General features: G+C 44.7%; 1 protein-coding gene across 1 annotated transcript; it reads left to right on the plus strand.

Moving 5' to 3' along the window:
- The first annotated feature begins 4518 nt into the window (after positions 1 to 4518).
- On the plus strand, positions 4519 to 26470 carry LOC126100356 (calcium-binding protein P-like). The gene is made up of 3 exons (XM_049910966.1): positions 4519 to 4552; positions 19468 to 19570; positions 25644 to 26470. Exons 1-3 carry the CDS (start codon positions 4541 to 4543, stop codon positions 26303 to 26305), a joined length of 777 nt encoding a protein of 258 aa, XP_049766923.1. The 5' UTR covers positions 4519 to 4540; the 3' UTR covers positions 26306 to 26470.
- Positions 26471 to 27072: the final 602 nt, after the last annotated feature.

The following is a 27072-nucleotide window of genomic DNA, read 5'->3' on the forward strand; positions in this document are numbered from 1 at the left end:
ATTTACGCCACAGGCTGGATGTTCTGTGCATATTTGTCATGCGTAAGTACAGTAACTTTGAATCTCTGGATCTCTTTAAGGAATAATGATACCACAAAAAGTTTCGCAGTCCCCCGAGGACATCATCGTAAGAATATACTGTAAAAATTTCGACGATTAGCCACAAACAGAAAATTAAGAAGTGGCCATCACTGCAACTGTTACTTTTGATACCCAAAAACCATGAATTTTCTGGTGTATTTTTATAACGGATACATGTTTTCTAAAACGGAACAGTAGCGATTCTGGATAACAGCGACTTGCTATGGTCAGTTATTTAGATAATTGCGGTCCACGGTGCAAAAACAGCTAAATATTAGTTTTTGCAGTTTTCTGCATAAAAAGAATAAATTTGAATTTCTGAATCTGTAACGGATTATGACATCGAAAAAGGTTTTGAAGTTTCCAGAGAATATCATCTTCAGAATATATGATAAAAATTTCCATGAACAGAATTCATAGAAATGATCATCCCCACAACTGTAACTGTTCGTAGCTAAAAATCGTTGTTTCTACTGATTTTCTTCGGAACCGCTCATGAACAAATGGTCCTTTTACAGCCGCATGAGGTCCACCCAAGATCACAATTCAAAAGTACCAGCCGATTTGCTCAATTTGCCTGGGCGGGAGGAAGAATGTGGTGGTTGTTTAATTTTTAAGCGTCGTCTGTAGGATAGCTACAGTATGCCCGTTCTTCAGTATAGGACCGACTGCAATTTCCCCGTTCAAATTAAATTGACAAGGATATTCTTTAAATATCTTAATGTGGCTGGAAAATGTATACTATACAGAAAATACAGGGGATGGGCAAAATAATGTGAACAGTGGTAGGGATAGTTGTGTTTGACGATCAATAACGCAGATACGGCACGTGTAACGCTGGACTCTGCGTGTTCAGTACAGACTAGGCATCAGTGCAGGTCGTTTAAGAGTAGTGCACACTTCGTATTTGCATTCAGAGAAGGAGGTCGATGTGCAATGAAATACCTAACAGAGTTCCAGACAGCAGATTGTGGGGGCCCGATTAGCTGGAGTGTCACTAACCAAGACAGCCAACTTATTGAATGTTTCAAGAGCAACTGTTTCAACAGTCATGACAGCCTACACAAAACATGGAAAGACCTCATCGTGTAAACTTACTAGTGGGCGTAAATGAAAAATAAATGACAGTGATCATAGTACACTTACACAAATTGTTTCTAAACAACACAAAACTACGGCGGCTTAAGTGACTACAGAGCTCAACAGCCATCTTCGAGACCCCTTATCTAGCGACACTGTCCGCCCAGAACTCCATAAAGCAAATACACTCCTGGAAATTGAAATAAGAACACCGTGAATTCATTGTCCCAGGAAGGGGAAACTTTATTGACACATTCCTGGGGTCAGATACATCACATGATCACACTGACAGAACCACAGGCACATAGACACAGGCAACAGAGCATCCACAATGTCGCCACTAGTACAGTGTATATCCACCTTTCGCAGCAATGCAGGCTGCTATTCTCCCACGGAGACGATCGTAGAGATGCTGGATGTAGTCCTGTGGAACGGCTTGCCATGCCATTTCCACCTGGCGCCTCAGTTGGAACAGCGTTCGTGCTGGACGTGCAGACCGCGTGAGACGACGCTTCATCCAGTCCCAAACATGCTCAATGGGGGACAGATCCGGAGATCTTGCTGGCCAGGGTAGTTGACTTACACCTTCTAGAGCACGTTGGGTGGCACGGGATACATGCGGACGTGCATTGTCGTGTTGGAACAGCAAGTTCCCTTGCCGGTCTAGGAATGGTAGAACGATGGGTTCGATGACGGTTTGGATGTACCGTGCACTATTCAGTGTCCCCTCGACGATCACCAGTGGTGTACGGTCAGTGTAGGAGATCGCTCCCCACACCATGATGCCGGGTGTTGGCCCTGTGTGCCTCGGTCGTATGCAGTCCTGATTGTGGCGCTCACCTGCACGGCGCCAAACACACATACGACCATCATTGGCACTAAGGCAGAAGCGACTCTCATCGCTGAAGACGACACGTCTCCATTCGTCCCTCCATTCACACCTGTCGCGACACCACTGGAGGCGGGCTGCACGATGTTGGGGCGTGAGCGGAAGACGGCCTAACGGTGTGCGGGACCGTAGCCCAGCTTCATGGAGACGGTTGCGAATGGTCCTCGCCGATACCCCAGGAGCAACAGTGTCCCTAATTTGCTGGGAAGTGGCGGTGCGGTCCCCTACGGCACTGTGTAGGATCCTACGGTCTTGGCGTGCATCCGTGCGTCGCTGCGGTCCGGTCCCAGGTCGACGGGCACGTGCACCTTCCGCCGACCACTGGCGACAACATCGATGTACTGTGGAGACCTCACGCCCCACGTGTTGAGCAATTCGGCGGTACGTCCACCCGGCCTCCCGCATGCCCACTATACGCCCTCGCTCAAAGTCCGTCAACTGCACATACGGTTCACGTCCACGCTGTCGCGGCATGCTACCAGTGTCAAAGACTGCGATGGAGCTCCGTATGCCACGGCAAACTGGCTGACACTGACGGCGGCGGTGCACAAATGCTGCGCAGCTAGCGCCATTCGACGGCCAACACCGCGGTTCCTGGTGTGTCCGCTGTGCCGTGCGTGTGATCATTGCTTGTACAGCCCTCTCGCAGTGTCCGGAGCAAGTATGGTGGGTCTGACACACCGGTGTCAATGTGTTCTTTTTTCCATTTCCAGGAGTGTATATACTCTTATACCGTGTTGAAGTATTAGCCTGTAGCGAGAATATAATTGACTTCATGTTTGTGGAATGCATGACATTACAAGAAAATAAGTAAGATCTTAACGCAATGAAGGAAAATAGAACCTTATTTTAGCAACAGTCCAAACTCCTTATGAAGAGGATCTAAGCTTTCTTAAATACTTGTAGCTCGTACGGGAAGTAATCAAACACGTGTATGATGTTATGTCGTAAAGAGATTCACCTTCTCTGTAGATGGTAACTTTAAAAACTTTGTGTTCTGCCTTACGGCAGGTCTTGTCATGGGGGAAGCCTCGTCAGAGGGGTCCACGGCAAGAGCATCAAGGGAAGTGATTACAGTGGTGGTTCCCCGTTGCCTTCCAATGATGATGATGAAATGATAATTTGGACAACACGACACCCAATCCCTGAGCGGAGAAAATCTCCGACCGAGCCGAGAATCGAACCCAGGCCCCTTGGCTTGACAGACCGCCTCGCTTACCACTCAGCTATCGGGGTATAATTTTTCCTGTTGAGTAAATACCTTTTTTTTAAAGTGGTTAATTACAGTAGACTTTTCACTCTCGATACATCAAGGAGTCCTACTTACCGCAGTTAGCTACAGCTTCATTTACGTTCAGATATCCTAGATACATTCGTTGTGAAATGGTGACCAGCACCTAACCAGAGAAAATTTTCATATTCTCTACTTGGGTCTTTATGGTGGTGCCATTACACGGTGTTCTTATACTGAGGAATCGACAGAGTTGAATGAAGGTGATGGGTACAGATGCTGAGAAGTCGTCTAAAAGATGATTTACACAAATGACGTAATACTTCTGGGAACCGTATTCTCTCAAAAACCTGCCTCCATCTTTTTGTTTCCACTGTAAACTAACAAGTGTTTATTCACGTAGCGAGCCACGCAAGCCTCTAAAGAACTTGTTAACGTCGCCTGACATTCAAAGGCATATCGGATAATTGCTTACGGGAATGTGTCGTTGTACAGAATTAGTCTTTGTCTACTCGTAAAAGAAGGTAAACTTTTGTTTTCCTGTTACATATTAACATCAATTATTCATATTCGTGACCTCTACACACGCAACAAATGAGATAGAAAATATAGTAGTTTTCATATTTACAGATTATTCCGTCACTTCTTGGTAGAATAGTTTATATTTTAGGCAGAGAACCAAGAAAACTGGATCTGTTCTTCGGTCGAAGCTGAAACACTAATAGCCGTTTTCGTGCCTGATTTAGCAGCGGTGCGACTGCAGTAATAGCGCTTTATGCTTTCCGTCGCCCGCCAAATTGAGACCGCCCGAAACCAGTTCCTCGGATAGTTCGCACGTAGTTTATGGAGTAAGTCAAATTTATTTTATCTAGAGCTTTAGGGAAAAAGCACTAACCATCTGTTAACCTAATCACGGGGCTTCCATATTTTATCGAACGATTTTCAACATTATGTTTCGGCAGAGAAAAAAATCGACCACGATCTGCAAAGAGGGTCGAGCAAATGCCGCCCGGCGCTGGTGACCCGGCGTGCCCGCCAAGCACCGAGGGCCGGCCGCCGCTTCCCTCTCGCCTCACCTTGGTCCAGACCCTCAAAGAGGATGCGCCGGCAATTATTCGTGAGCAACGACCGGCCGCTCGGTCGGTCCGTCTGTTGCGTCGGCGGCTCGCGATGGAGGGGCAGACACGCACGGAACGGAATCCTTATAAAAGGCAAACATCCCACAGTCTCACCTGTCAAGATCCTCCGACGCAACAGAGATGGCACACCTGGTGAGTACAGCGCCGTCAGCTGCAGTTGTTCCGTCTTACGGCAGGTCCAGGCACGGTACTTTTTTCTTCTATGCCTCACGCTGTCTCTTCTTCTTCCCCTATTTATCTTTACCATCCTTGCAATTCCTTGATGGAATATGCTATGGCGTCTCAATATGTGGCCTAGCCATTTTTTTCACTTTTCCGTATAGTGTCTCCTCAACTTTTCTAAATACCTTCTGAATTCCCTCACTCTGCCTTCTCAGTTTACACCTAATTTTCTCCCTACAAACTTTTCCAATCGCACTAGCCTTTTCTCCTCATCTTTTCGTAATATCCAAACCTTCCATTCTTTTTCTTCTTCTTCTTCCTCTTCTTTCTGTGTGTATTATTAGTCATTTGACTGTTAAACCCCCTTCTTAGAATTATTGATCTTAACATTCCAGTTGTTCCTGTGTTCCTTAATTTTCTCCATAAAGGCTTTCACTCCAGGTACTTCTTCAATGCTAGCATTTTCCTTCCTCCCGTGTGTACCCAGCTATTCTTTATGCAAATCGCATCTCCGATTCTTGTATTCTCAGCTAATTTCTTTTTCAGTACAGTCCACGACTCGTTTTCATATGTTATGGTCAGTATCGACAAAGTCTTGTAGAATTTAACTAGAATTCTGTTCTCACTTAAGTTCTGTCCCTTCGATAGATCGTTCTGTTAAAATAAGTAAATCTTTGTAAATTCTTTTCTACCTCCATTTCTGTCATGAATGAGACAATATTTTCCAAGCAACTGAACAAGTGTAGCCTTTTTATTTTCTAATTATTATTATCATAGAAACTGGTTTCTGACCCCTGAAATCCAATACATCAGTTGTGTTTGAAATATGAACTGCTGTTCACAGCCCTCACAATCAGCAATCATGGTATGATCATGAGAAAAAAAGTAATGTCATAGAATAATTCATCATAGGTATAAAAAAGTAAAGTACTTATTGATTACTTCAGCATTTCGACATTATATATATGTATATTAAAAAGAATCTGAGACAAATTCCATTCTTGTGTGGCTAACAAAGTTGTTCTCATCTTACATTTACCGTTTGCTGCGATAGCAATTTATGACCTTTCTTACATGCTTTTTACTTCGTTATTTTCGTTTTAGAGCTATTCGTCTTCAGTTCAAGTACCTACCTGCGCTGTACTGAACTACGCTCCACAAGCAGGAGCTGACCAATCTTTTCTTCAGGTTTTTATTCCATGTTCTGCATATCAATTTCCTGTTCTTTAGAAAAAAATTATGAAACGGTGACAGGCCTAGATGGCAAATGCGAAGAACTGAGAAGGAAAATAAACGAGGAAAAGACAAAAAGCATGGTAACGTGAGACAATGCCGATGACGCCGAAATCACGATAGACATACAGCTACTAGAACATAACTTGCTCTGATGGAAACGGGTGTCCCTGTCGTGATTTTCAGACAAGAACGCTGTGAGGGACGATTTTTGTTGATATTTGAGAAGACGGAAAGTATAGAAATCTTCGACATTATCTGCATGCAACCAGGATACCAGTGCATGTGATAGTGAACTATGATCAAAAAGTCGAACATGACGGATGTAACTAACACAGGCATCCCTAACCAGTTCCAGGCACCTTGAGTTTTCTTCCAAAAGAGCTTCCAAGATAACATCGCTTTAATCGATAATTGGAGGTGTATGTGTTTGCACATGTTCACTTTTCAGGTCAAGAGGGTATACCTTGTCATATTTTAGTAGAGCATGAAGAGATGCTGATGCCTTCTTGCACATTGCAGTTCCGTGCTCAGTCCGGTTTATATATTCATCTATTATTACTTCTAGACTCCTTGTGAAGGACAGAAGTTAATATTTGGCCCATTTAGGATTTTGGATGGATTGAGTTTTCACCTTACATCATGTGCCCATTTTTGTAGTGTAGACAGGTCGGTATCGAAATTCACAATAAATGTCTTCAGCCTTATTGGTTTTGCATTTAAATATTACTGGAGATCATCAGCATACGTGTAGCATTTGCAGTAAGACAAAACTAATGACGTATCACTGACATAAAACGAAAGGAATGCAGGACCTAACACACTACCCTGGGGCCATTGTGTGCCTCTACCGCTGGCGAGACATCAGGTATGAACGAAACCACGCTACTGCATTTGGTGAGCAATTTAGGCTCCTAAATTTGGCAAGTAATATGTTGAAGTCGACGGTATAAAGGTTTTCTGAATTCTAAGGAGCACGTAATAGTCGCCTCTTGTGCATCCATGGCAAGCTTCAGGTTATCTGTTACCTTTATTAAGTCAGATGTTGTGCTGCGATGTTTACGGAAACCTGACTGATATTCGTCTAGTAGATTTTCTGTAGTTAGGTAGTTTGTTAGCTGTTCGCGGGCTATATATTCTAAAGTCTTGGGCAGTGTAAGCTCTGAGATTCATGAGCTGTTTTAATTCTTCAGTTAGTGCTGGTTATCTTCTTACTTTTCCGGTCTTTATAGAGCATAATTATCATATGGTTTTCTAAGTTTGTTAGCAAATCTATGAAGTTTTTCATTTATTCTCGAGAAAGGAATAGAAGACGTCTCGCAAATTATTACTTTTTTACTATTAAATCTATTTGCCACACATGTTGCTGACACTGTCCACATATACCACGGGAATGTACATGCAACATTATATCATTATCCGACATACGGTTCAGGAGATATGAAATCTTTAAACATTAAGACGTATGAAACCTAGTTTCCCTTAAACCGGAGCGCAAATAATCCAGACTATACAATCCATTGATTGATATAGTTGTTGGATGTCCTCCTGAAAGATAACATGCTAAATTCTGTCCACTGGGCACTTGGCACACTAGATTGTTGATGACTGGAAACATATTCCCTGGTCGAACGAGTCTCGTTTCAAATTGTACCGAGTGGATGGACGTGTACGGGTATGGAGACAACCTCATGAATCCATGGATCCTACACGTCAATGGGGAACTATTCAAGCTAGTGCAGGCTCTGTGATGGTGTAAGGCGTGATGTTGGACCCCTGACACGTCTAGATATGACTCTGACAGGTGACACGTACGTAAGCATCCTGTCTGATCATCTGCATCCGTTCATGTGCATTCCGACGGACTTGGCCAATTCCAACAAGGCAATGCGACAACCCACACATCCAGAATTGCTACAGTGTCGCTCCTGGAACACTCTCATGAGTTTAAACACTGGCGCTGTCCACTAAACTCCCCAGGTATGAACGTTATTGAGAGTATATGGAATGCCTTGCAATGTGCTATTTAGAAGAGGTCTGCACCCCCTCGTACTATTATAGATTTACAGACAGCCCGGCAGGATTCATGGTGTCAGTTCCCTCCAGCATTACTTGAGAAGTTAAATTAGTCGCGCCTATGCCACGTCGTGTTGCGGCACTTCTGGATGCTCAAGGGGGCCCTACATGATATTAGGCATGTGTACCAGTTTCTTTGGCTCTTCAGTGTGGCGCTTTAGTTCTGACAACATATACGATGTTGTTCTTTAAATACAGCATGTTCCACAATGTTTTGACGATATTAAATTTGAATAACACATAAACTAATAACGGAACTAAGTTGAACATTTTACACCAGGTACAATATTTATTCAAATTTCCTTATGCAATACAGGGCTTTACAAATGATTGAAGCGATTTCATAAATTCACTGTAGCTCCATTTATCGACATATGGTCACGACACACTACCGATACGTAGAAAAACTCATAAAGTTTTGTTCGGCTGGAGCCGCACTTCAAGTTTCTGCCGCCAGAGCGCTCGAGAGCGCAGAGAGACAAAATGGCGACAGGAGCCGAGAAAGCGTATGTCGTGCTTGAAATGCACTCACATCAGTCAGTCATAACAGTGCAACGACACTTCAGGACGAAGTTCAACAAAGATCCACCAACTGCTAACTCCATTCGGCGATGGTATGCGCAGTTTAAAGCTTCTGGATGCCTCTGTAAGGGGAAATCAACGGGTCGGCCTGCAGTGAGCGAAGAAACGGTTGAACGCGTGCGGGCAAGTTTCACGCGTAGCCCGCGGAAGTCGACGAATAAATTGGCTCATGCCACAACTGGAGACCGACAGCGCCGACTTCATCTTTCAACAGAATGGTGCTCCACCGCACTTCCATCATGATGTTCGGCATTTCTTAAACAGGAGATTGGAAAACCGATGGATCGGTCGTGGTGGAGATCATGATCAGCAATTCATGTCATGGCCTCCACGCTCTCCCGACTTAACGCCATGCGATTTCTTTCTGTGGGGTTATGTGAAAGATTCAGTGTTAAAACCTCCTCTACCAACAAACGTGCCAGAACTGCGAGCTCGCATCAACGATGCTTTCGAACTCATTGATGTGGACATGCTGCGCCGAGTGTGGGAGGAACTTGATTATCGGCTTGATGTCTGCCGAATCACTAAAGGGGCACATATCGAACATTTGTGAATGCCTAAAAAAACTTTTTGAGTTTTTGTATGTGCGTGCAAAGCATTGTGAAAATATCTCAAATAATAAAGTTATTGTAGAGCTGCGAAATCGCTTCAATCATTTGTAATAACCCTGTACTGTATCGGACAAATGACGACCATTCTCGGTTACACCTACACGAGACGTTTCACCCAGTTTTTTAACACCTCTTTTGTAACTGCTGGAGGACTTATGGAAATTTTATCGTGAATTTGATCTTTTAACTGCTGTAAGCTTTTCGCACGTTTTCGTAACGAACAACTAGGATTTGCTTGTAAACTGTTACGCACACGTTCGATGTTCTCATGAGTTCGGACGGTGTTCCGAGGGCTGGTTGTCATTGGACTGGATGCGCTGGAACTTGCGTGGAACTTTCCTACGCAGTTCAGTGTTATTGCACGAGCAGAAATGGGATATCGCGGCTGAATGTTGAAATGCATACGAAAGGCACGTTGGACCTGCATGTCAGATTCACCGTAGCGAAAATAGCACTCCGACGCGAACGCACGATGCTGCTACTACTAGTATGACATTATTACTAACCTGTATATGGGATGAAACTTGACAATCCGCACTACTAACAGACGGGATCACATCGCTGTACCTTGTTTTTGGCACGCGTTAATCAAATGGGAAATCGTCTAAACATTGTCGAACACCCTGTAGGTAAGAAAGTTAGTATGTGTGACTGCAGTATCTGTTCATACCCACTAGCAACTTACAGTGCACTGCACATGTCAAGCCATCACAGCCAACGAAACTTGAAATATTTATTCTTCTAGACTGAGCTATGATTGAAGTAGATGTTGTCAGGTTGCACTTTCATGAGTAATTGCTATTACATGATGTAACCATCATTTAAGGATACTAAAAAGCTAAGATTCTGAAAGTATTGATGTTTCCAAACCAAACGTTTGCTGCTTTTAGCTGGCCTTTCACCAGACAAGATCAATATCATGGAAGATCGGTACAGCGAAATACACTGACGGAAAAAAAGAGACACAACACCAAGAAGGAGATAAATAAACGAATGTTTGTAGGCGTGTTTCTACAACTCAGATGTCTATTCAAATTTCGCGCCAGTGGCATAAGAGAGGCGCTAGTAGCGCCACATGAGGACGTAAATCAGGTTAGCTTTAAATACACGCTGTAACGGTCGTGACCGTTTGAGATTGGGCTTGGTGAGTTGATGTCAGTCAATAATGCCTCTAAGGTCAATCAACACCTCGCTGAGTTTGAAAGAGGTCGTGTAATAGGGCTACGAGCAACTGGATGTTCCTTCTGCGATATTGCAGAAAGACCTGGTGGAAATCCACCCACTGTACTTTATTGCTGGGAGCGCTGGTCACGGGAATGTACTATCGAAAGAAGACCAGGCTCGGGGCAGCCATGTGGCTCGGTGTATGGCTCTGGAGCATTGTATTGCATAAATTGGTTACATCGAGGACAGCTCCGAGACAAACGGCCTGTAGCATGCATTTCAGTGACCCCAAACCACCACAATTTGCCACGAGGTGTCAAGCGAGAGCTCATTGGTGGGGAGGGTAGAGATCTGTTATGCTTTCTGATGAAATCTGGTTCTTCCTCGGTGCCAGTGATGTCCGTTTGTTGGTTAGAAGGAGGCCAATTGAGGACCTGAACCCAACTTGTCTGCGTGCTAGGTACAAAGGACTTGTGCCTGCAATTATGGACTGCGGTGCGACTTCGTATGACAGCAGCAGCATTCTCCTGGTTATCTCACGCACCGTGACAGCAATTTGTACGTCGGTCAGGTGATCCGACCTGTTGTGCTGCAATTCACGAACAGCATTCCAAGTGATATTTTCCAGCAGAATAACCCTCGACCACATACCGCTGTTGAAACCCAACATGCTCTAGAGCGTGTCGCCATGTTGCCTAGGCCTGCTTGATCACCAGGTCTGTCTCCAATCGAGCGCATATGGACATCATCGTACGGCAACTCCAGCAGCGTCATTCACAACCAGCATTAACCGTCCCTGTTTTAACCGACCACGTGTAACAGGTATGGAATTCCCGCCCCCGCCCCCACAAACTGACGTTCAGCAACTGTACAACACAATACATGCCCGTTTGCATGCCTGCATTCAATATTATGGCTGTTACACCAGTAATTACTGTACTAGCATTTCGTATTTGCAGTGTCGTATCTAGCGCTTACATAAACGTGTTAATCACTTAAACATGTTACCTAGACAAACTTATTTCTGAAATTTCATACTCTACATTAATTATTTTTTATGTTGCGATTTTTTTCTCAGCGTAGAACGAAACACGAAACCGTCTGGGTGTCGCAGTCGCTTAGCTTAGAATTCCACGGAGTACTCTATTAGTGAGTTTGATACGCAATGTAGAGAACAGCTGAGCTGCAGTCAGTCCAAGTCCACCGATGGAGAGCTTGCGGATAGCGCAGAACTGTTCCTCAGAAACTAAAGTTATATTGTTCTCTTACCTGACAGTAATAGCTCATTTGCGAACAAGAGAAAATCAGAATCATGACCGGCTGGAAACGATAAATCTGTGGAAAGCGCGGGATTATAGGGTTCATAATGAACTCATTGGCGTAGCGCATTCGCCTAACTGTCCGTAGATGGCCAGAGCTTCCCATGGAGGTCACCTAAAGTGGCGGCTTCTGCCAGACTTCTAACGAGAGCAGTTTTCCAGCTGATAAGTGCAGTGAAACAGTGTGAAGAACGAAAGCACCAGGAAGTTATTTTCGATAGAACAGAGGCTGTAACAGAGAGATCCATCTGAATTCACACGACTGTACTTTCTACACGAATAAAGATAGAGACCTGAGACGAATTTTATTCATATGCATCGAAACTAAAAGCTTACCTAGGCGCGAGTTGTAACTCACAGGTTGATGTGGTTGATGCAAAAGATCTCCCTCCTGCGCCTAGCTTGCTCGCTGGTTCATTATACGAACTGCGTCTAATCGAGAAAGCGAAAACACAACAACAAAGGAATTTTGTGTTCTTGTTTCAAAAGGTACAATTCAGATCAACTGTGCGACGAGACTTTCGGCATGAGGGCCGCGTCAACGTTTGATCTTAAGTTAGGAACGCGCGGAGCGAACGTTGCATCATGGCTTCCAAGACCGCTTAATTTCGCGGTATGCGATTGTTTTTGTGGGGTTTCTGGGAGGCTACGTTTCTGTGCATACATTTCAAAAATGTGAATTGATGCAGATGAGTAGCAGAAACAATAATGTGATGTAGAATGAAATTTTCTCTCTGCAGCGGAATGTGTTGAGATATGAAACTTTCTGGCAGGTTGAGTACTGTGTACTGCACCGAGACTCGAACTGAGGATCTCTACCATTCATGGGCCAGTGGTCTACCAAATGAAATATCCAAGCACGACTCACGACTCACACATTTACTTCCGCCACTAGTTCTTCCAAATTTCGCAGAAGCTCTCCTGCGAAACTTGCAAGACTAACAACGCCGGAAACTGAAAATTTCATTCTGGAAGCATCTTCCAGGCCGTGGCGAAGCCATGTCTCTGCAATATCCTTACATCCAGGAGTGTTGGACCTCCAAGTTTGGCAGGTGAGCTGCTGTGAAGTTCAGATGAGGTACTCGTGCAATTAAAACTCTGAGGGGCGTGGGGGGGGGGGGGGGGGGCGTCAGTCATAGATATGGTAGAGCACTTTCCCGAGAGAGGCAAAGATCCCGATTTTGAGTATCGGTCCTACACATAGTTTCAATCTGCCAGGAGATTTGAATCGTGTGATTTTTGTATATAATATAAGTGATGTGCCTTAGTAGATTCACCTAGAATACCAGAAGCGGTGAATCATCTACAAACTGAGCGACGATATATAAACAGCCGGGTAACCTACGGAGCATTTTTCTTCTGCGTAATTGTCCTGCCGGCCGGAGTGGCCGTGCGGTTCTAGGCGCTACAGTCTGGAGCCGAGCAACCACTCCGGTCGCAGGTTCGAATCCTGCCTCGGGCATGGATGTGTGTGATGTCCTTAGGTTAGTTAGATTTAATTAGTTGTAAATTCTAGGCGCCTGATGGCCTCAGAAGTTAAGTCGCATAGTGTTCAGAGCCATTTGAACCATTTGAATCGTAATTGTCCTGTCTGTTACTTAACTGTAAAGAGTATTTACAGCAAAACTGAAATTGTCAATGTTTAATTTAGTTTTTATTCCAGACCGGTTGAACTGTAGCATGAAACAGAGGGATGTTGTAGTAAAAATTAATCAAACAATACAAATCTATCATATAGCGTTAGAGAACGCAATTTCTTCAACAAAAAGATAAGAAAAACCGCAACACAAAAATATATCGATGATCCTTGCAATGTAACAATAATAATAGGGAAGTCTTGCCTTTGAACACGATCAAGAACGTTCTATTGAGCATAAAAGAACAACAACTTTTTTAGAAATTGGAAATTTGTGGTAAGCTTCTATGGGACCAAACTGCTGAGGTCTTCGGTCCCGAAGCTTAAACACTACTTAATCTAACTTAAACTAATTTACGCTAAGGATAACTCACACACCCATGCCTGAGGGAGTACTCGAACCTCCGACGGGGGAAGCCGTGCGAATCGTAACAAAGCGCGTAGACCAGGCGGCTTCCTCGAGTGGCAATATTTTTCCCCACAGTGTACATTCTCTAGGGATTGGTCGATAAGAGCATATGTAACAAAAAAGATCTAATGAGCGTATGTCCGGAAATGCATGCTTTGCACGCTAGAGAACTTTCATTCAATCATACATTGTTACAGAGACTGCAGTCTAATACGTTGTACCATGCAGGCACAATTACAGTCTGTGTTGAAAATGGTTTCCATGAGCCTTAACGCATGCATGTACACGCAGTAGCAAGTTCTGTCTCAGTTGTTCATAACACCCAGGCTGCATCCGTATAGTGTCAAAGACAGCATGGATACGCTTCACGCCGGCCGGTGTGGCCGTGCGTTTCTAGGCGCTTCAGTCTGGAACCGCGTGACCGCTACGGTCGCAGGTTCGAATCCTGCCTCGGGCATAGATGTGTGTGATGTCCTTAGGTTAGTTAGGTTTAAGTAGTTCTAAGTTCTAGGGGACTGATGACCTCCGAAGTTAAGTCCCATAGTGCTCAGAGCCATTCGAGCCAATACGCTTCTCCACACCTGGAATTGGCTCTGCGTACACGGTACTTTTGAGATGGCCCCATAACCAGATCCGGTGAACGAGCAGACTATGCAACTCGACCCCTTCTCCTATCTGTCGACCAGGGAATACGTGACTGAGATGCGTCCGGACGTTAAAGGTAAAGTGTGCTGGAGCACCATCGTGTAGCAGCCATCTAACTGTTCCAATAATTAGTCGCACTTCTTCCAGCAGGGCAGATAAAGGCACCCACAAGAAACATCTATATTTACGGCTTGTTAGGTGACGTGTAAAAAGTACTGGTCCCAAAATACGGTCGCCCATTGTCCTGGCCCAAACATTCCAGCTGCACATATGCTGACGACTCGCTGTCACCATAGCATGGGGGTTTTGCAACTATCGCGAAGACGCTGTTATGAAGATGAAGATACCACTCCGCGTAAATGTGGCCTCATCTGTGAATAGAATCGCAGACACAAATCCCGAAATCTTGGTTGTCTGGTGAAGAAACCAGTGGCAAAACTGCTCCCAATGTAAAAAGTCTGTCGCTAGTAAGCGATAAGGGTAGTGGCAGTCGTGATGGAGGATGTTCCACGCGGTCTTCTGGCTTACCCTCTACTGGAGGGCCAACTGCCTGGCACTGACGCGGCGGCACCTTCCGCAGTATCGATCACATTTTCCTCAAAGTCTGGTGTCCGAACATTTCGGGTACGTCCTTCATGATTTCCTGATTCCTGAAATGACCCTGTCTCAAACAAACGGTGAAACACTGTTACAGACATTGAGTGCAGTGGTTGGCAGGCCGGTGTGGCCGAGCGGTTCTAGGCGCTTCAGTATGGAACCGCGCGTCCGCTATGATCGCAGGTTCTAATCGTGCCTCGGGCATGGATGTGTGTGCTGTCCTTAGGTTAGTTAGGTTTAAGTAGTTCTAAGTTCTAGGGGACTGATGACCTCCGAAGTTAAGTCCCATAGTGCTCAGAGCCGTTTTTTTGAGTGCAGTGGTTGTTTCCGGCGGGGATATGTCTCCTGGAAAAACCTTGCTGCCCGCCGCTCGTTGCCATTTGCCTTTCCCTGAGTAACACCATGTCGGCAAGCTCTAGATTGGAATACGGAACCATTGTGTTGAACGCTGTATCACATCCACTACAAGGTGAGAGAGCAAGACAAGTGAATCGAACACAACATTACCTACTACTATGGTAGGAGAGGGCGCTAGGGCATGACGTATGACGAACAGTAGCGCCCTCTAGGAGGAAACCATGCATACTGTAACTGTGGCTGCACTCTACAGCGCGTAATAGACCGCGGTCTCTGTAACAATGTATGGTTGAATAAATGGTCTCTAGCATGGAAACCATGCATTTCCGGACATAAGTTTATTAGACTTTTTTTGTTCCGTATCCTCTCATCCAACAATACGTAGAGTTTGTACACGGTGAAAAAATCAATAACGTGCATGTAAACTGTACTTGCATCATAATTAATTGCTTTGATTACATAAAAGTGCAGAGGTTACGCCATTAACTAGTTATTAATATTTGCAAAATACAATCTGTATTCGGTAAGAATATATAATACGAATTAGACTAACGCTGGACATGTGCAGTGTGTACAAAACAAACAACAAATCAAACAAAAATCAAAGAGAAGCCGTTGGCTCCCAGTTTCTCTCAGACAAATTCATTTATGTTTCTTGCCCTAAGAATGCTCTCAGTACAGCCGGTATCTCTGCCGTTTACTGAGACATTTATGTAGCGTACCAAAACTACCGAACTATAGTTTGGGTAGAGGGTAACTTTACAGCGAAGCAATTCAGATACGTGCCACTAGGATTGTTTCCAGTAGATTCAATGAGCACGCGAGTATTGGGGAAATGATCCGTGAACTCAAATAGGAATCCGAGGGGGGAAGAAGTTCTTGCTGCGAAACACTGCGTGCACTCGTTCTCTCTCTCTCTCTCTCTCTCTATCTCTCTCTCTCACACACACACACACACACACACACAACGTAAACAGTAGCACGACGAAATAACCAAAGATGGTCGATGTCACTGTCGGTAACTTCTGTCACCACTTCTTGTGTCGTGGCGCTAGTGTTTACAGTATGTGTGTGTGTGTGTGTGTGTGTGTGTGTGTGTGTGCGCGCGCGCGCGCGCGCGCGTGTGTGTGTGTGTGTGTGTGTGTGTGTGTGTGTGTGTGCTGCCTTTCCGGAACTGACTGCAAACTAAACTTTAAATTTCCTTGCATGTGCATACCTGCTGCCTCGAAAAAGGCACATTACATATGTGGCGACAAGTCAGGTCTCGCTATTGAGAAAGCTCAGAGAATCGAAATTTGCAACTAACTGCAGTACAGTTATGTTGCCACAAATCTATATCTTGCACAAGAACGCCGAAGACAAGGTAAGATAAATTAAGGCTAGCACAGAGGTATATCGGTAGTCGTTTTCCCCTTTCTCCAATAGCAAGTGGAACCGGGAAAGGAATAACCAGCATCGGTACAAGGTGCCCTCCGTTATGCTGTGTGTGATGCTTGCTTGGTACGTGTGTAGATATAGAGATAGAAACTTTAGGTGAATGTTGACATGCTCGCAAAAGTACAGGACGAGTTTAACTATCGTCCGGTTGTTTGTCGTGCGTCTGATGGAGAGGAAATTGAATATTCGGGAAAAGTGTATGAAACTTCGCCGCTAAACGTAATTGTAAAAAGTACTCCAAGCTTGTCTGGACATGAATTTGAAAGATACAGCCCTGCTCAATGGGATGATTATTTTGGAAATCAAAACTTTGTAGACCTCTGGGTAAGTCAAAATTCAGACAAGGTTTCAATTGTTATTCGAGTTGCAGGCATATTCCTGCGCCAGGGAAAAGATCTTGCAAGAACGGGACCAACGACAACTGAATACAATAGTTCAACGTGACAGAAGTGCAGCCCTTCCGCAAACTGCTGCGTATTTCAATGCTGGGCCATCAACAAACGTCAGCGTGCGACTCATTCAACGAAACATAACCGATGAACTTTCGTAGTCGAAGGCCCACTCGTGTACGCTTGATGAATGCACGACACAAAGCTGTACGTCTCGCCTGGGCCAGTCAACACCGACATTGAACTGTTGATGACTGAAAACATGATACCTGATATTGTATTGAGCAGATGGACATTTACGGGTATAGAGACAACCTCATGAATCCATGGACCCTGCATGTCAGCAGGAGATTGTTCAAGTTTGTGGAGGCTCTGTAATGGTGTGGGGCGTGTGCAGTTGGTGTGATATGGGACCCCAGATACATCTAGATACGACTATGACAGGTGACACGTACGTAATCATACTGTCTGATCACCTGCATCCATTTATGTCCATTGTGTATACCGAAGGAGTTGGACAATTCCAGCAGGACAATGCGACACCCCACACGTCTAGAACTGCTACAGGTGGCACCAGGAACACTGTTCTGAGATCCGCTGGCCTCCAATTTTCCCAGTCATGAACATTATTGAGCATGTCTGGGATGCCTTGCAACGTGTTGTTCGGAAGAGATCTCCACCCCCTCGTACTCTTACGGATTTATGGACAGCCCCGCAGGTGGCACCAGGAACACTGTTCTGAGATCCGCTGGCCTCCAATTTTCCCAGTCATGAACATTATTGAGCATGTCTGGGATGCCTTGCAACGTGTTGTTCGGAAGAGATCTCCACCCCCTCGTACTCTTACGGATTTATGGACAGCCCCGCAGGATTCACGGTGGCAGCATTACTTCAGACATTAATGAAGTCTATGCCACGTCGTGTTGCGGCACTTCTGCGTGCTGGCGGGGCCTCTGTTCGATATTACGCAGGTATATCAGTTTGTCTGGCTCTTCAATGTATTACAGAAACGATAGAAACCATGGAGGTTTACACAGTTAGTACCTCTGGCGATAAATTAGAAAATCATGGGCTCTGTTGGATAGAAACTACACTATAGAAGAATAATGTAGCTACATTACGTACAAAAAATCTGTGTGATCAAGGGATTGATCCTACTGAGTGAGTTGCCAGTCTTTCCTCCTCTTAGCTACTATAATAAAAGCAATGTTGGAGGGTTGTTGTCGTCCCATGCAGGTGAGGAAGAGGCTTTTCGCAGGAACATCCCAGCTGCTTATTCACACAGCAGTGAAGGGCAGTGTTCTAATTATACAAAGCATTAATAAATTTGGATACATATTTTGAAGTGAGCACCATGGTATCATTTGTACTGCGTACATACGACAGTAATACAGGGTGATTCAAAAAGAATACCACAACTTTAAAAATGTGTATTTAATGGAAGAAACATAATATAACCTTCTGTTATACATCATTACAAAGAGTATTTAAAAAGGTTTTTTTCACTCAAAAACAAGTTCAGAGATGTTCAATATGGCCCCCTCCAGACACTCGAGCAATATCAACCTGATACTCCAACTCGTTCCACACTCTCTGTAGCATATCAGGCGTAACAGTTTGGATAGCTGCTGTTATTTCTCGTTTCAAATCATCAATGGTGGCTGGGAGAGGTGGCCGAAACACCATATCCTTAACATACCCCCATAAGAAAAAATCGCAGGGGGTAAGATCAGGGCTTCTTGGAGGCCAGTGATGAAGTGCTCTGTCACGGGCTGCCTGGCGGCCGATCCATCGCCTCGGGTAGTTGACGTTCAGGTAGTTACGGACAGGTAAGTGCCAATGTGGTGGCGCTCCATCCTGCTGAAATATGAATTGTTGTGCTTCTTGTTCGAGCTGAGGGAACAGCCAATTCTCTAACATCTCCAGATACTGTAGTCCAGTTACAGTAGCACCTTCGAAGAAAAAGGGACCAAAAACTTTATTGGCTGAAATGGCTCAGGAAACGTTCACCTTAGGCGAGTCACGTTCATACTAAGTTGTTTCCCGCGGATTCTCAGTGCACGCTGAACAACTCTCGTCGATTCACTTCTGCCGTACTCAATAACACAAAAAGCTTTCTGTTGAGCGGTCGCCATCTTAGCATCAACTGACGCTGACGCCTAGTCAACAGCGCTTCAAGCGAACAAATGTACAACTAAATGAAACTTTATAACTCCCTTAATTCGCCGACAGATAGTGCTTAGCTCTGCCTTTTGTCGTTGCAGAGTTTTAAATTCCTAAAGTTGTGGTATTCTTTTTGAATCACCCTGTACTATGGCACTAAAACCTGTAGTTAACTGTGGTCGCTTATTCGCACATAAACCCCGACAGCCAACTTTTTACGGCGCAGCTAGCTACACTCTCAACCCTCGCTTTATTTCGCTGTTGCAGGTGTTGTTGGTGCTGGCGGCGCTGGTGGCCAACGCTTTATCAGCCGACGTGCAGAGCGGAGACGCCGAGCGCACTAAAAAGGCAGCCGAGGGCGCTGCGACGGGTAAGCGACTGCATCCATCCCCACAGCCATACTTCCACTCTGGGGGCGACCGTCTACTGGAACAAATATTCTTGTCAGTTTAGCAGTGCATGACAGCAAGGGACTTACTGTCTTATTTTAATTGTATATTCTACATTAGAGACTATTACTGAGTATTTTACAACAGACCACATTTTCCGTCTGAAGTAATTGTACGTCTAGCTTCAAGTCACATCAAAAAGGACACTACGGTTGAAACTAACGCAAGATAAAGCCATTACGATTCCTACCAGTACCCTTCCAATCGCCATTACAACTACACTCCTGGAAATGGAAAAAAAGAACACATTGACACCGGTGTGTCAGACCCACCATACTTGCTCCGGACACTGCGAGAGGGCTGTACAAGCAATGATCACACGCACGGCACAGCGGACACACCAGGAACCGCGGTGTTGGCCGTCGAATGGCGCTAGCTGCGCAGCATTTGTGCACCGCCGCCGTCAGTGTCAGCCAGTTTGCCGTGGCATACGGAGCTCCATCGCAGTCTTTAACACTGGTAGCATGCCGCGACAGCGTGGACGTGAACCGTATGTGCAGTTGACGGACTTTGAGCGAGGGCCTATAGTGGGCATGCGGGAGGCCGGGTGGACGTACCGCCGAATTGCTCAACACGTGGGGCGTGAGGTCTTCACAGTACATCGATGTTGTCGCCAGTGGTCGGCGGAAGGTGCACGTGCCCGTCGACCTGGGACCGGACCGCAGCGACGCACGGATGCACGCCAAGACCGTAGGATCCTACGCAGTGCCGTAGGGGACCGCACCGCCACTTCCCAGCAAATTAGGGACACTGTTGCTCCTGGGGTATCGGCGAGGACCATTCGCAACCGTCTCCATGAAGCTGGGCTACGGTCCCGCACACCGTTAGGCCGTCTTCCGCTCACGCCCCAACATCGTGCAGCCCGCCTCCAGTGGTGTCGCGACAGGCGTGAATGGAGGGACGAATGGAGACGTGTCGTCTTCAGCGATGAGAGTCGCTTCTGCCTTGGTGCCAATGATGGTCGTATGCGTGTTTGGCGCCGTGCAGGTGAGCGCCACAATCAGGACTGCATACGACCGAGGCACACAGGGCCAACACCCGGCATCATGGTGTGGGGAGCGATCTCCTACACTGGCCGTACACCACTGGTGATCGTCGAGGGGACACTGAATAGTGCACGGTACATCCAAACCGTCATCGAACCCATCGTTCTACCATTCCTAGACCGGCAAGGGAACTTGCTGTTCCAACAGGACAATGCACGTCCGCATGTATCCCGTGCCACCCAACGTGCTCTAGAAGGTGTAAATCAACTACCCTGGCCAGCAAGATCTCCGGATCTGTCCCCCATTGAGCATGTTTGGGACTGGATGAAGCGTCATCTCACGCAGTCTGCACGTCCAGCACGAACGCTGGTCCAACTGAGGCGCCAGGTGGAAATGGCATGGCAAGCCGTTCCACAGGACTACATCCAGCATCTCTACGATCGTCTCCATGGGAGAATAGCAGCCTGCATTGCTGCGAAAGGTGGATATACACTGTACTAGTGCCGACATTGTGCATGCTCTGTTGCCTGTGTCTATGTGCCTGTGGTTCTGTCAGTGTGATCATGTGATGTATCTGACCCCAGGAATGTGTCAATAAAGTTTCCCCTTCCTGGGACAATGAATTCACGGTGTTCTTATTTCAATTTCCAGGAGTGTATTTCTCGATCCTTTCACTCGCGATTACCACTTGCGACAAATGTACACTTAAACCTATTCGTGCGACCTCCGGTTTTTCTTTATTCATTGCAATAGTCATTTCTTCCTATGTAAATGGGAACAATAACTTAACTAATAAATAAAATAAAAAGTAAAAGATTTTCTCCTTCGGAAGGCAAAAGTGGTTATTGAACTTCCGTAAAAAGTACTCGCCGCAACGAAAAACACCCTCGTGTTGATGATTGCCAACCTAACTCATGTATCATATCCGTGCCACTTCCCCCCCCCCCCCCCCCCCATTTTCTCTATTTCCCATTAACACAAAACGAGCTGACTATGTTCAACTTTTTCAATGGCTTCCGTCAATAATATCTCCTATGGATGCAACACCGCGCAGCAGTGCCCCAGAAGGGGACAGGCAGGCGTAGTGCAGGCAGTATATTTAGTAGATTTGTAGCCTCTCCCGAGTGTTCTGGCAATAAATCGCATTTTTTCGCCTTTCCTTAACGTTCCCTACCTGATTGTCCCAGTTTAAGTTATTCATAATTGCAATCCCAAGGTATTTTACTGGATCGGCTGCCTTTAAATTTGTGTGATTTATCGTGTCACAAAAAATTAACGGAATTTTTTTAGCACTCGTGTGGAGGACCTCACGTTTTTTACTGTTTAGTGTCAACTGTCACTTTTCGCACTTCGCAGATAACTTGTCTAAATAATTGCGCAATTCGTTTTGATTTTATGATAACTTTATTAAACTGTTAACAAAAACATTATCTCCAACCCAATCTAACGGGTATTCTCGGATTGTCTCCTACATCGTTTATGCTGATTAAGAGCAGCAGGAGTTCTGTACCACTTAAACGGGGAATGCAGACGTCTCTTCTGTTTCAGTCGATGGCTTCTCAACATTTACTACCAACCGTGCCATTTCTGCCAGAAAATCACGAATTTAGTAGCACAATTGAGACGATACCTCATTCGCACCTAATTTCATTAAAAGCGGCGTGTCAGAAACAGTACCGAAAGCTTTCTGAAAATCTAAAAACACTGAATAAAGCTGACATCACCTGTCGATAGTATTCACTATTTTGTGCGAGTAAAGAGCCAGTTGTGATACACAAGAACGACATTTTCTGAATCTGTGCTATTTGTGTGCCATTAGATTATTATCTTCCAGATATTTCATAATGTTTGAACATCATATGGTCGAAACCGCGTTTGCTATTTTACCTATTAATGTATTGCCTGTTTGAGTACCGTGACTGAATGAATTATTTGGACTACATTAACGTTTCGTCTCCCCCTCTGGCGAACATCTCCAAGGACTTGATACCTTCAGTGGAAATCCAAATTGTATCATCCTTCGCTATTGTCTCACTTAAGATATTGGCCTGGCGTCATATGTTTTGATTGCTGGAGCACTGTTGACCATTGTCGATTGCTGTTGTCCGCTATTAGTAACGTCCCATTGTGGAGGTACACATCTTCCTTAGCACTGAAATCCAGGTATTTTCAATTTCGTTAAGGAATTGTAAATGTACTGACAAAACATAGCATTGCGAACACCTGCCCAATGAGCGTGGTCCGCCTTTGGAATGCAACAGAGCAATTGTTCTACGTGGAAGGTAGGTTTCTGGAGGCGTGTAGCAGGCAAGTCTCCGACCTCCAAGATCTGTGATACGAAGTTGATGTCCAACGCTTTTTGATCTGCTCGTAGTTTTACACTCTTTCATCCACTTTCCACAAATGCTCACGGCAGTAAAGTGTTAACAGCCGGCCAGCATCGCCATTCCCGAAAATCTCGTTGCCAGGCACGGGACCGTTTCCCAATGTTGCTTACATCAGTGGCATTTGTGGCCCGTATCTTCGCATTTGACGCCGCCAGGCAGCGTTCATTGTTCCTATGGACAGGGGTTGCACGTTCTGTCTGACTTTTAATTTTATAGACTTAAGGCCTTAGTCCAAGCCATATTTCTCTGTCTAACTCATCTCAAGAACCAACTACAATATCAAAGGAACACAGCAAGCCCAACAGTTTTGTTTGCTGAGCATATTTGAGATGATTACTATTTTCTGATTAGTTATAGCCCCTAATGATGTCTCTGGAACTGAAAGATGAATCCTTAGACTGAGAAATATTCATTGGACCATGGCCTAAAGCCCATCAACCAAAAATCAGCATGCACATAAATATCGGCCCTGAAGTGGTCAAAATTGTAATGATCAGACGAAACTACAATCGTCTGGCCATAACTGTAAGCTCTCTGATTATTCTAGGGATATCTCTTCGGAACTACAATATAATAAAAATTAGTTCGCTTCGTTACGTAAATCGATGAAAAGCTTCATTTAACTTGATACAATCCTTTGCCACAGCTGTGCTTGATAATTTACAACTGTCACTGGCTACTGAAGCATCGCTTGATGCAATAATTAACAAACTGTTCTCTTGAAGTAAAAATTTAGCATTTACTAAAGCACATTTCCATCTGCCCAATGAGCGTGGTCCGCCTTTGGAATGCAACACAGCAATTGTTCTACGTGGAAGGTAGGTGGTGATGTTGACAACTTCAGCTAAGGTCACAAACTGGGCAGCCACCATTATGAAGGTGCTACTGTGCTGAGAGAGACTCCCATTCGCCGTTGAGGATTGCAGCGAGATATCGAGAATTTCTGTGGTATCGATGTTGTCGGCTTTGGTGTGGTGCTGTGACCTCTGGACGATATCACAATAACGTTTAGGCCCATCAGTGGATGTGAATATCTCATACGTATAGCGAGAGTCGTGTAAAATGTTCTACCAGTTTCATTTCGAAAGCACCTCTAGTTATCGAAACTAGGTTTTCGGCAAATGATAGTTCGCAGAGTGGCAAGTAATTTTGTTCTACTTTCAGACCCCTTAAAGCTTGTATCAACCGAAATATTGTATCATGTTCGGATTTCTGGTGGCTCGTTATACATATTTACGGCAGCAAAACGCCCTTGAAAAGGAGAGTATGATACATCGCTTCTTAACCTCGCGATATCGAGGGTCAAGGAAGAGGGTATTTTTGTCCTCCTTCCGAAATTGTTTTAAATGTTTCAGTAAAACTTTAGTCAAAATTTAAGTATTAATAGTGAATCTGACTTTTCACAACAAATGTCAACTTCATATTTCCAGGTTCAAGACCCTTCTTACATACGTACGAAACTTTAAAAATATGTTGTCAAAAACAGTCAACGACAGTTAACGAAATTTGTCTTTTTTAAACACTTTCTTGTAGTGCTCATAAAGTAAACCTCTGCTCAGTGTACACATTACAGAAAATGCATTAGTATTGTTAAGATTGCGGTTAAATTTATTGTCTCGTCTGGACGTTGCTTATACATAAGTAACTATTTAAAATTTATGTTGTTAAAAATGTTAAAGCAGTTATGGATTTTTCATGTTTCTCAGTTATATGCAGCAATCCAGCACGATCATAGGCCAACACCACTAAGATTAAACATATTTCCTCGTGGTCCTACAGCGTACGACACAGATTCAAAGTCAGCTAAGGTTGTTGTAAATGAAGCTATATGGTAACTTTTACAATATCAGAACAGACGTTGAAAAACGTGGATGTGTACTCATGTTTAACTTAACAGCTTTTGTGGAACCGATTAATCAGTCATAGGCTTAATACAACAACAGAGCTCCAATTAAAGCCGCATTTGGCGGTATTTACTCTATAACAGCCGATTTCGACCGCCTTTCGTTTCAGTACTAGCACATCTCTCGAACAGTTTTTTCAAAACGTTTGAGTACCACCATTAACAAGCGTTCTATCATTACACTCGCACCTTTGCCTTCGACACCCGCTAAAAATGTATCGTTTCACTAAAAATAACATTCTTGCTTCAATATGATAGCTCATGCAGCCATTAAGATGTTTAAATATGCACCGAAATTACGTGTATCTGTGCGTACTATGTTTTTCTACGAGTACAAACGTCATTTCGATATCTTGAATCCTGCAGGAAATAAAATGGGTGTTATGTATTACGAACACGACCTGTTTATAAAAAATGGTTCAAATGGCTCTGAGCACTATGGGACTTAATATCTGAGGTCATCAGTCCCCTAGACTTAGAACTACTGAAACCTAACCATCATACACATCCATGCCCGAGGCAGGATTCGAACCTGTGACCGTAGCAGTAGTGCGGTCCCAGACTGAAGCGCCTAGAACCGCTCGGCCACAGTGGCCGGCCTCATGTTTTTAGACTGTCGTTGTTGTTTAGCGTGTTGCCGTCTGATTTGAATTATAAAATTTGTTTTCTTACGAATGCAAACGAAACAAAAACACTGCATGGCATCCCTTTGTTGCAGCTGTGCCGTCGTCAGCGCAGTACAGTCCCTACTACGCTGGAGCGACTGACCGCTACAACGCCGGAGGCTACCCCTACAACCGCGCCGCAGTGGGCTACCCTGGTGCCTACCCGTATACCGCTGGAGTCGACCCCTACAACCGGGCAGCGTCCCCTTACAACGCTGCAGCTACAGGTTTCCAGGGCAGCTACCCGTACAACACGGCAGCATATCCTTACAATGCAGCTGGAAAGGGTATTGCAGGTGCCTATCCATACGACGATGGCACCTACCCTTACAATGTAGCTGGTAAGGGCGTCTCAGGTGCCTATCCCTACAATACTGGCGCTTACCCGTACAACGCAGCTGGGAAGGGCGTCGCAAGTGCCTATCCCTACAACACTGGCACCTACCCTTACAATACAGCGACCACGCCATACCCAGGAGCGTATCCTTACAACACTGGCACCTACCCATACAACAGAGGCGCCTACCCAAATACCGCCAGTGGCTACCCAGCTGCCTATAACTCGGCAGCCTACCCGTACACCGCTGGTACTGATGGTTACCAGTCTGCAGCTGCCAGCTACCCTTACAACACGGCGTCGTCTCGCTTCGGCGCTTATCAAAACAACTATGGAACATCGGCTGACGGCTCATACAGGAGTGGAAAAGTCTATTAAATTCAGCTCTTACAACAGTCGTAACGCAGTTTCCTGTTGCCTTGCATTTTCTTAAGTTTTGCTTTTCGCTCGCAAAAAAAAAGTGGTTATCTAATATAAATGCTTTTTTTAATAAGAAAACTGTTGTACATCATTTCCTAATAATAAATAACTGTGGAGAACACATTCTTTTGTCATTATTCTGTCCTGTGTATGACGTACATTCTGTTGATCTTAATCCACACAACTATGAGGGGAAAGATAAGGTTTAATCTTACAATCAGTTCTACTGGACAGTGGCAAGAAAAGAGACCAGAGTCCATCCCAGTATTCCCCCGCAAATAATGTGGGGAAATCACTGGAAAGCAAAATCAGGATGGATAGATGGACGTTGAAGTCCATGCACCTAAAGTATGCCAAATACATATTATATGAAACGGATGTCTTAATAAACACAGATAACGGAACAGATATTTATTCCTAGTAATTAAAGAACATTGACTAATGGAAACATTCTCCTCGTTTTTCTAAAAGAGAGTCAATTAGTGAAGTGTTTTATTTACTTATTAATTTATTTAACGTATTAGGCCTAGGACCTTCCAATCCCCTGTTACACCTGCACATGGTAACGTTTTAGAGCATTTTTCATCTACATTTAAGTATATAATGACAATGTTTACAATATTATACATAGCTGCAAGAGAAGAAGTGGAAGTATACATCTATGGTCATATGAAATCACAATACAGTCGAGGAACTAATAGTAATAGCAACATTATTGTCAACAA

Source organism: Schistocerca cancellata, chromosome 9, assembly GCF_023864275.1.
Source record: "Schistocerca cancellata isolate TAMUIC-IGC-003103 chromosome 9, iqSchCanc2.1, whole genome shotgun sequence".
NCBI lineage: Eukaryota > Metazoa > Arthropoda > Insecta > Orthoptera > Acrididae > Schistocerca > Schistocerca cancellata.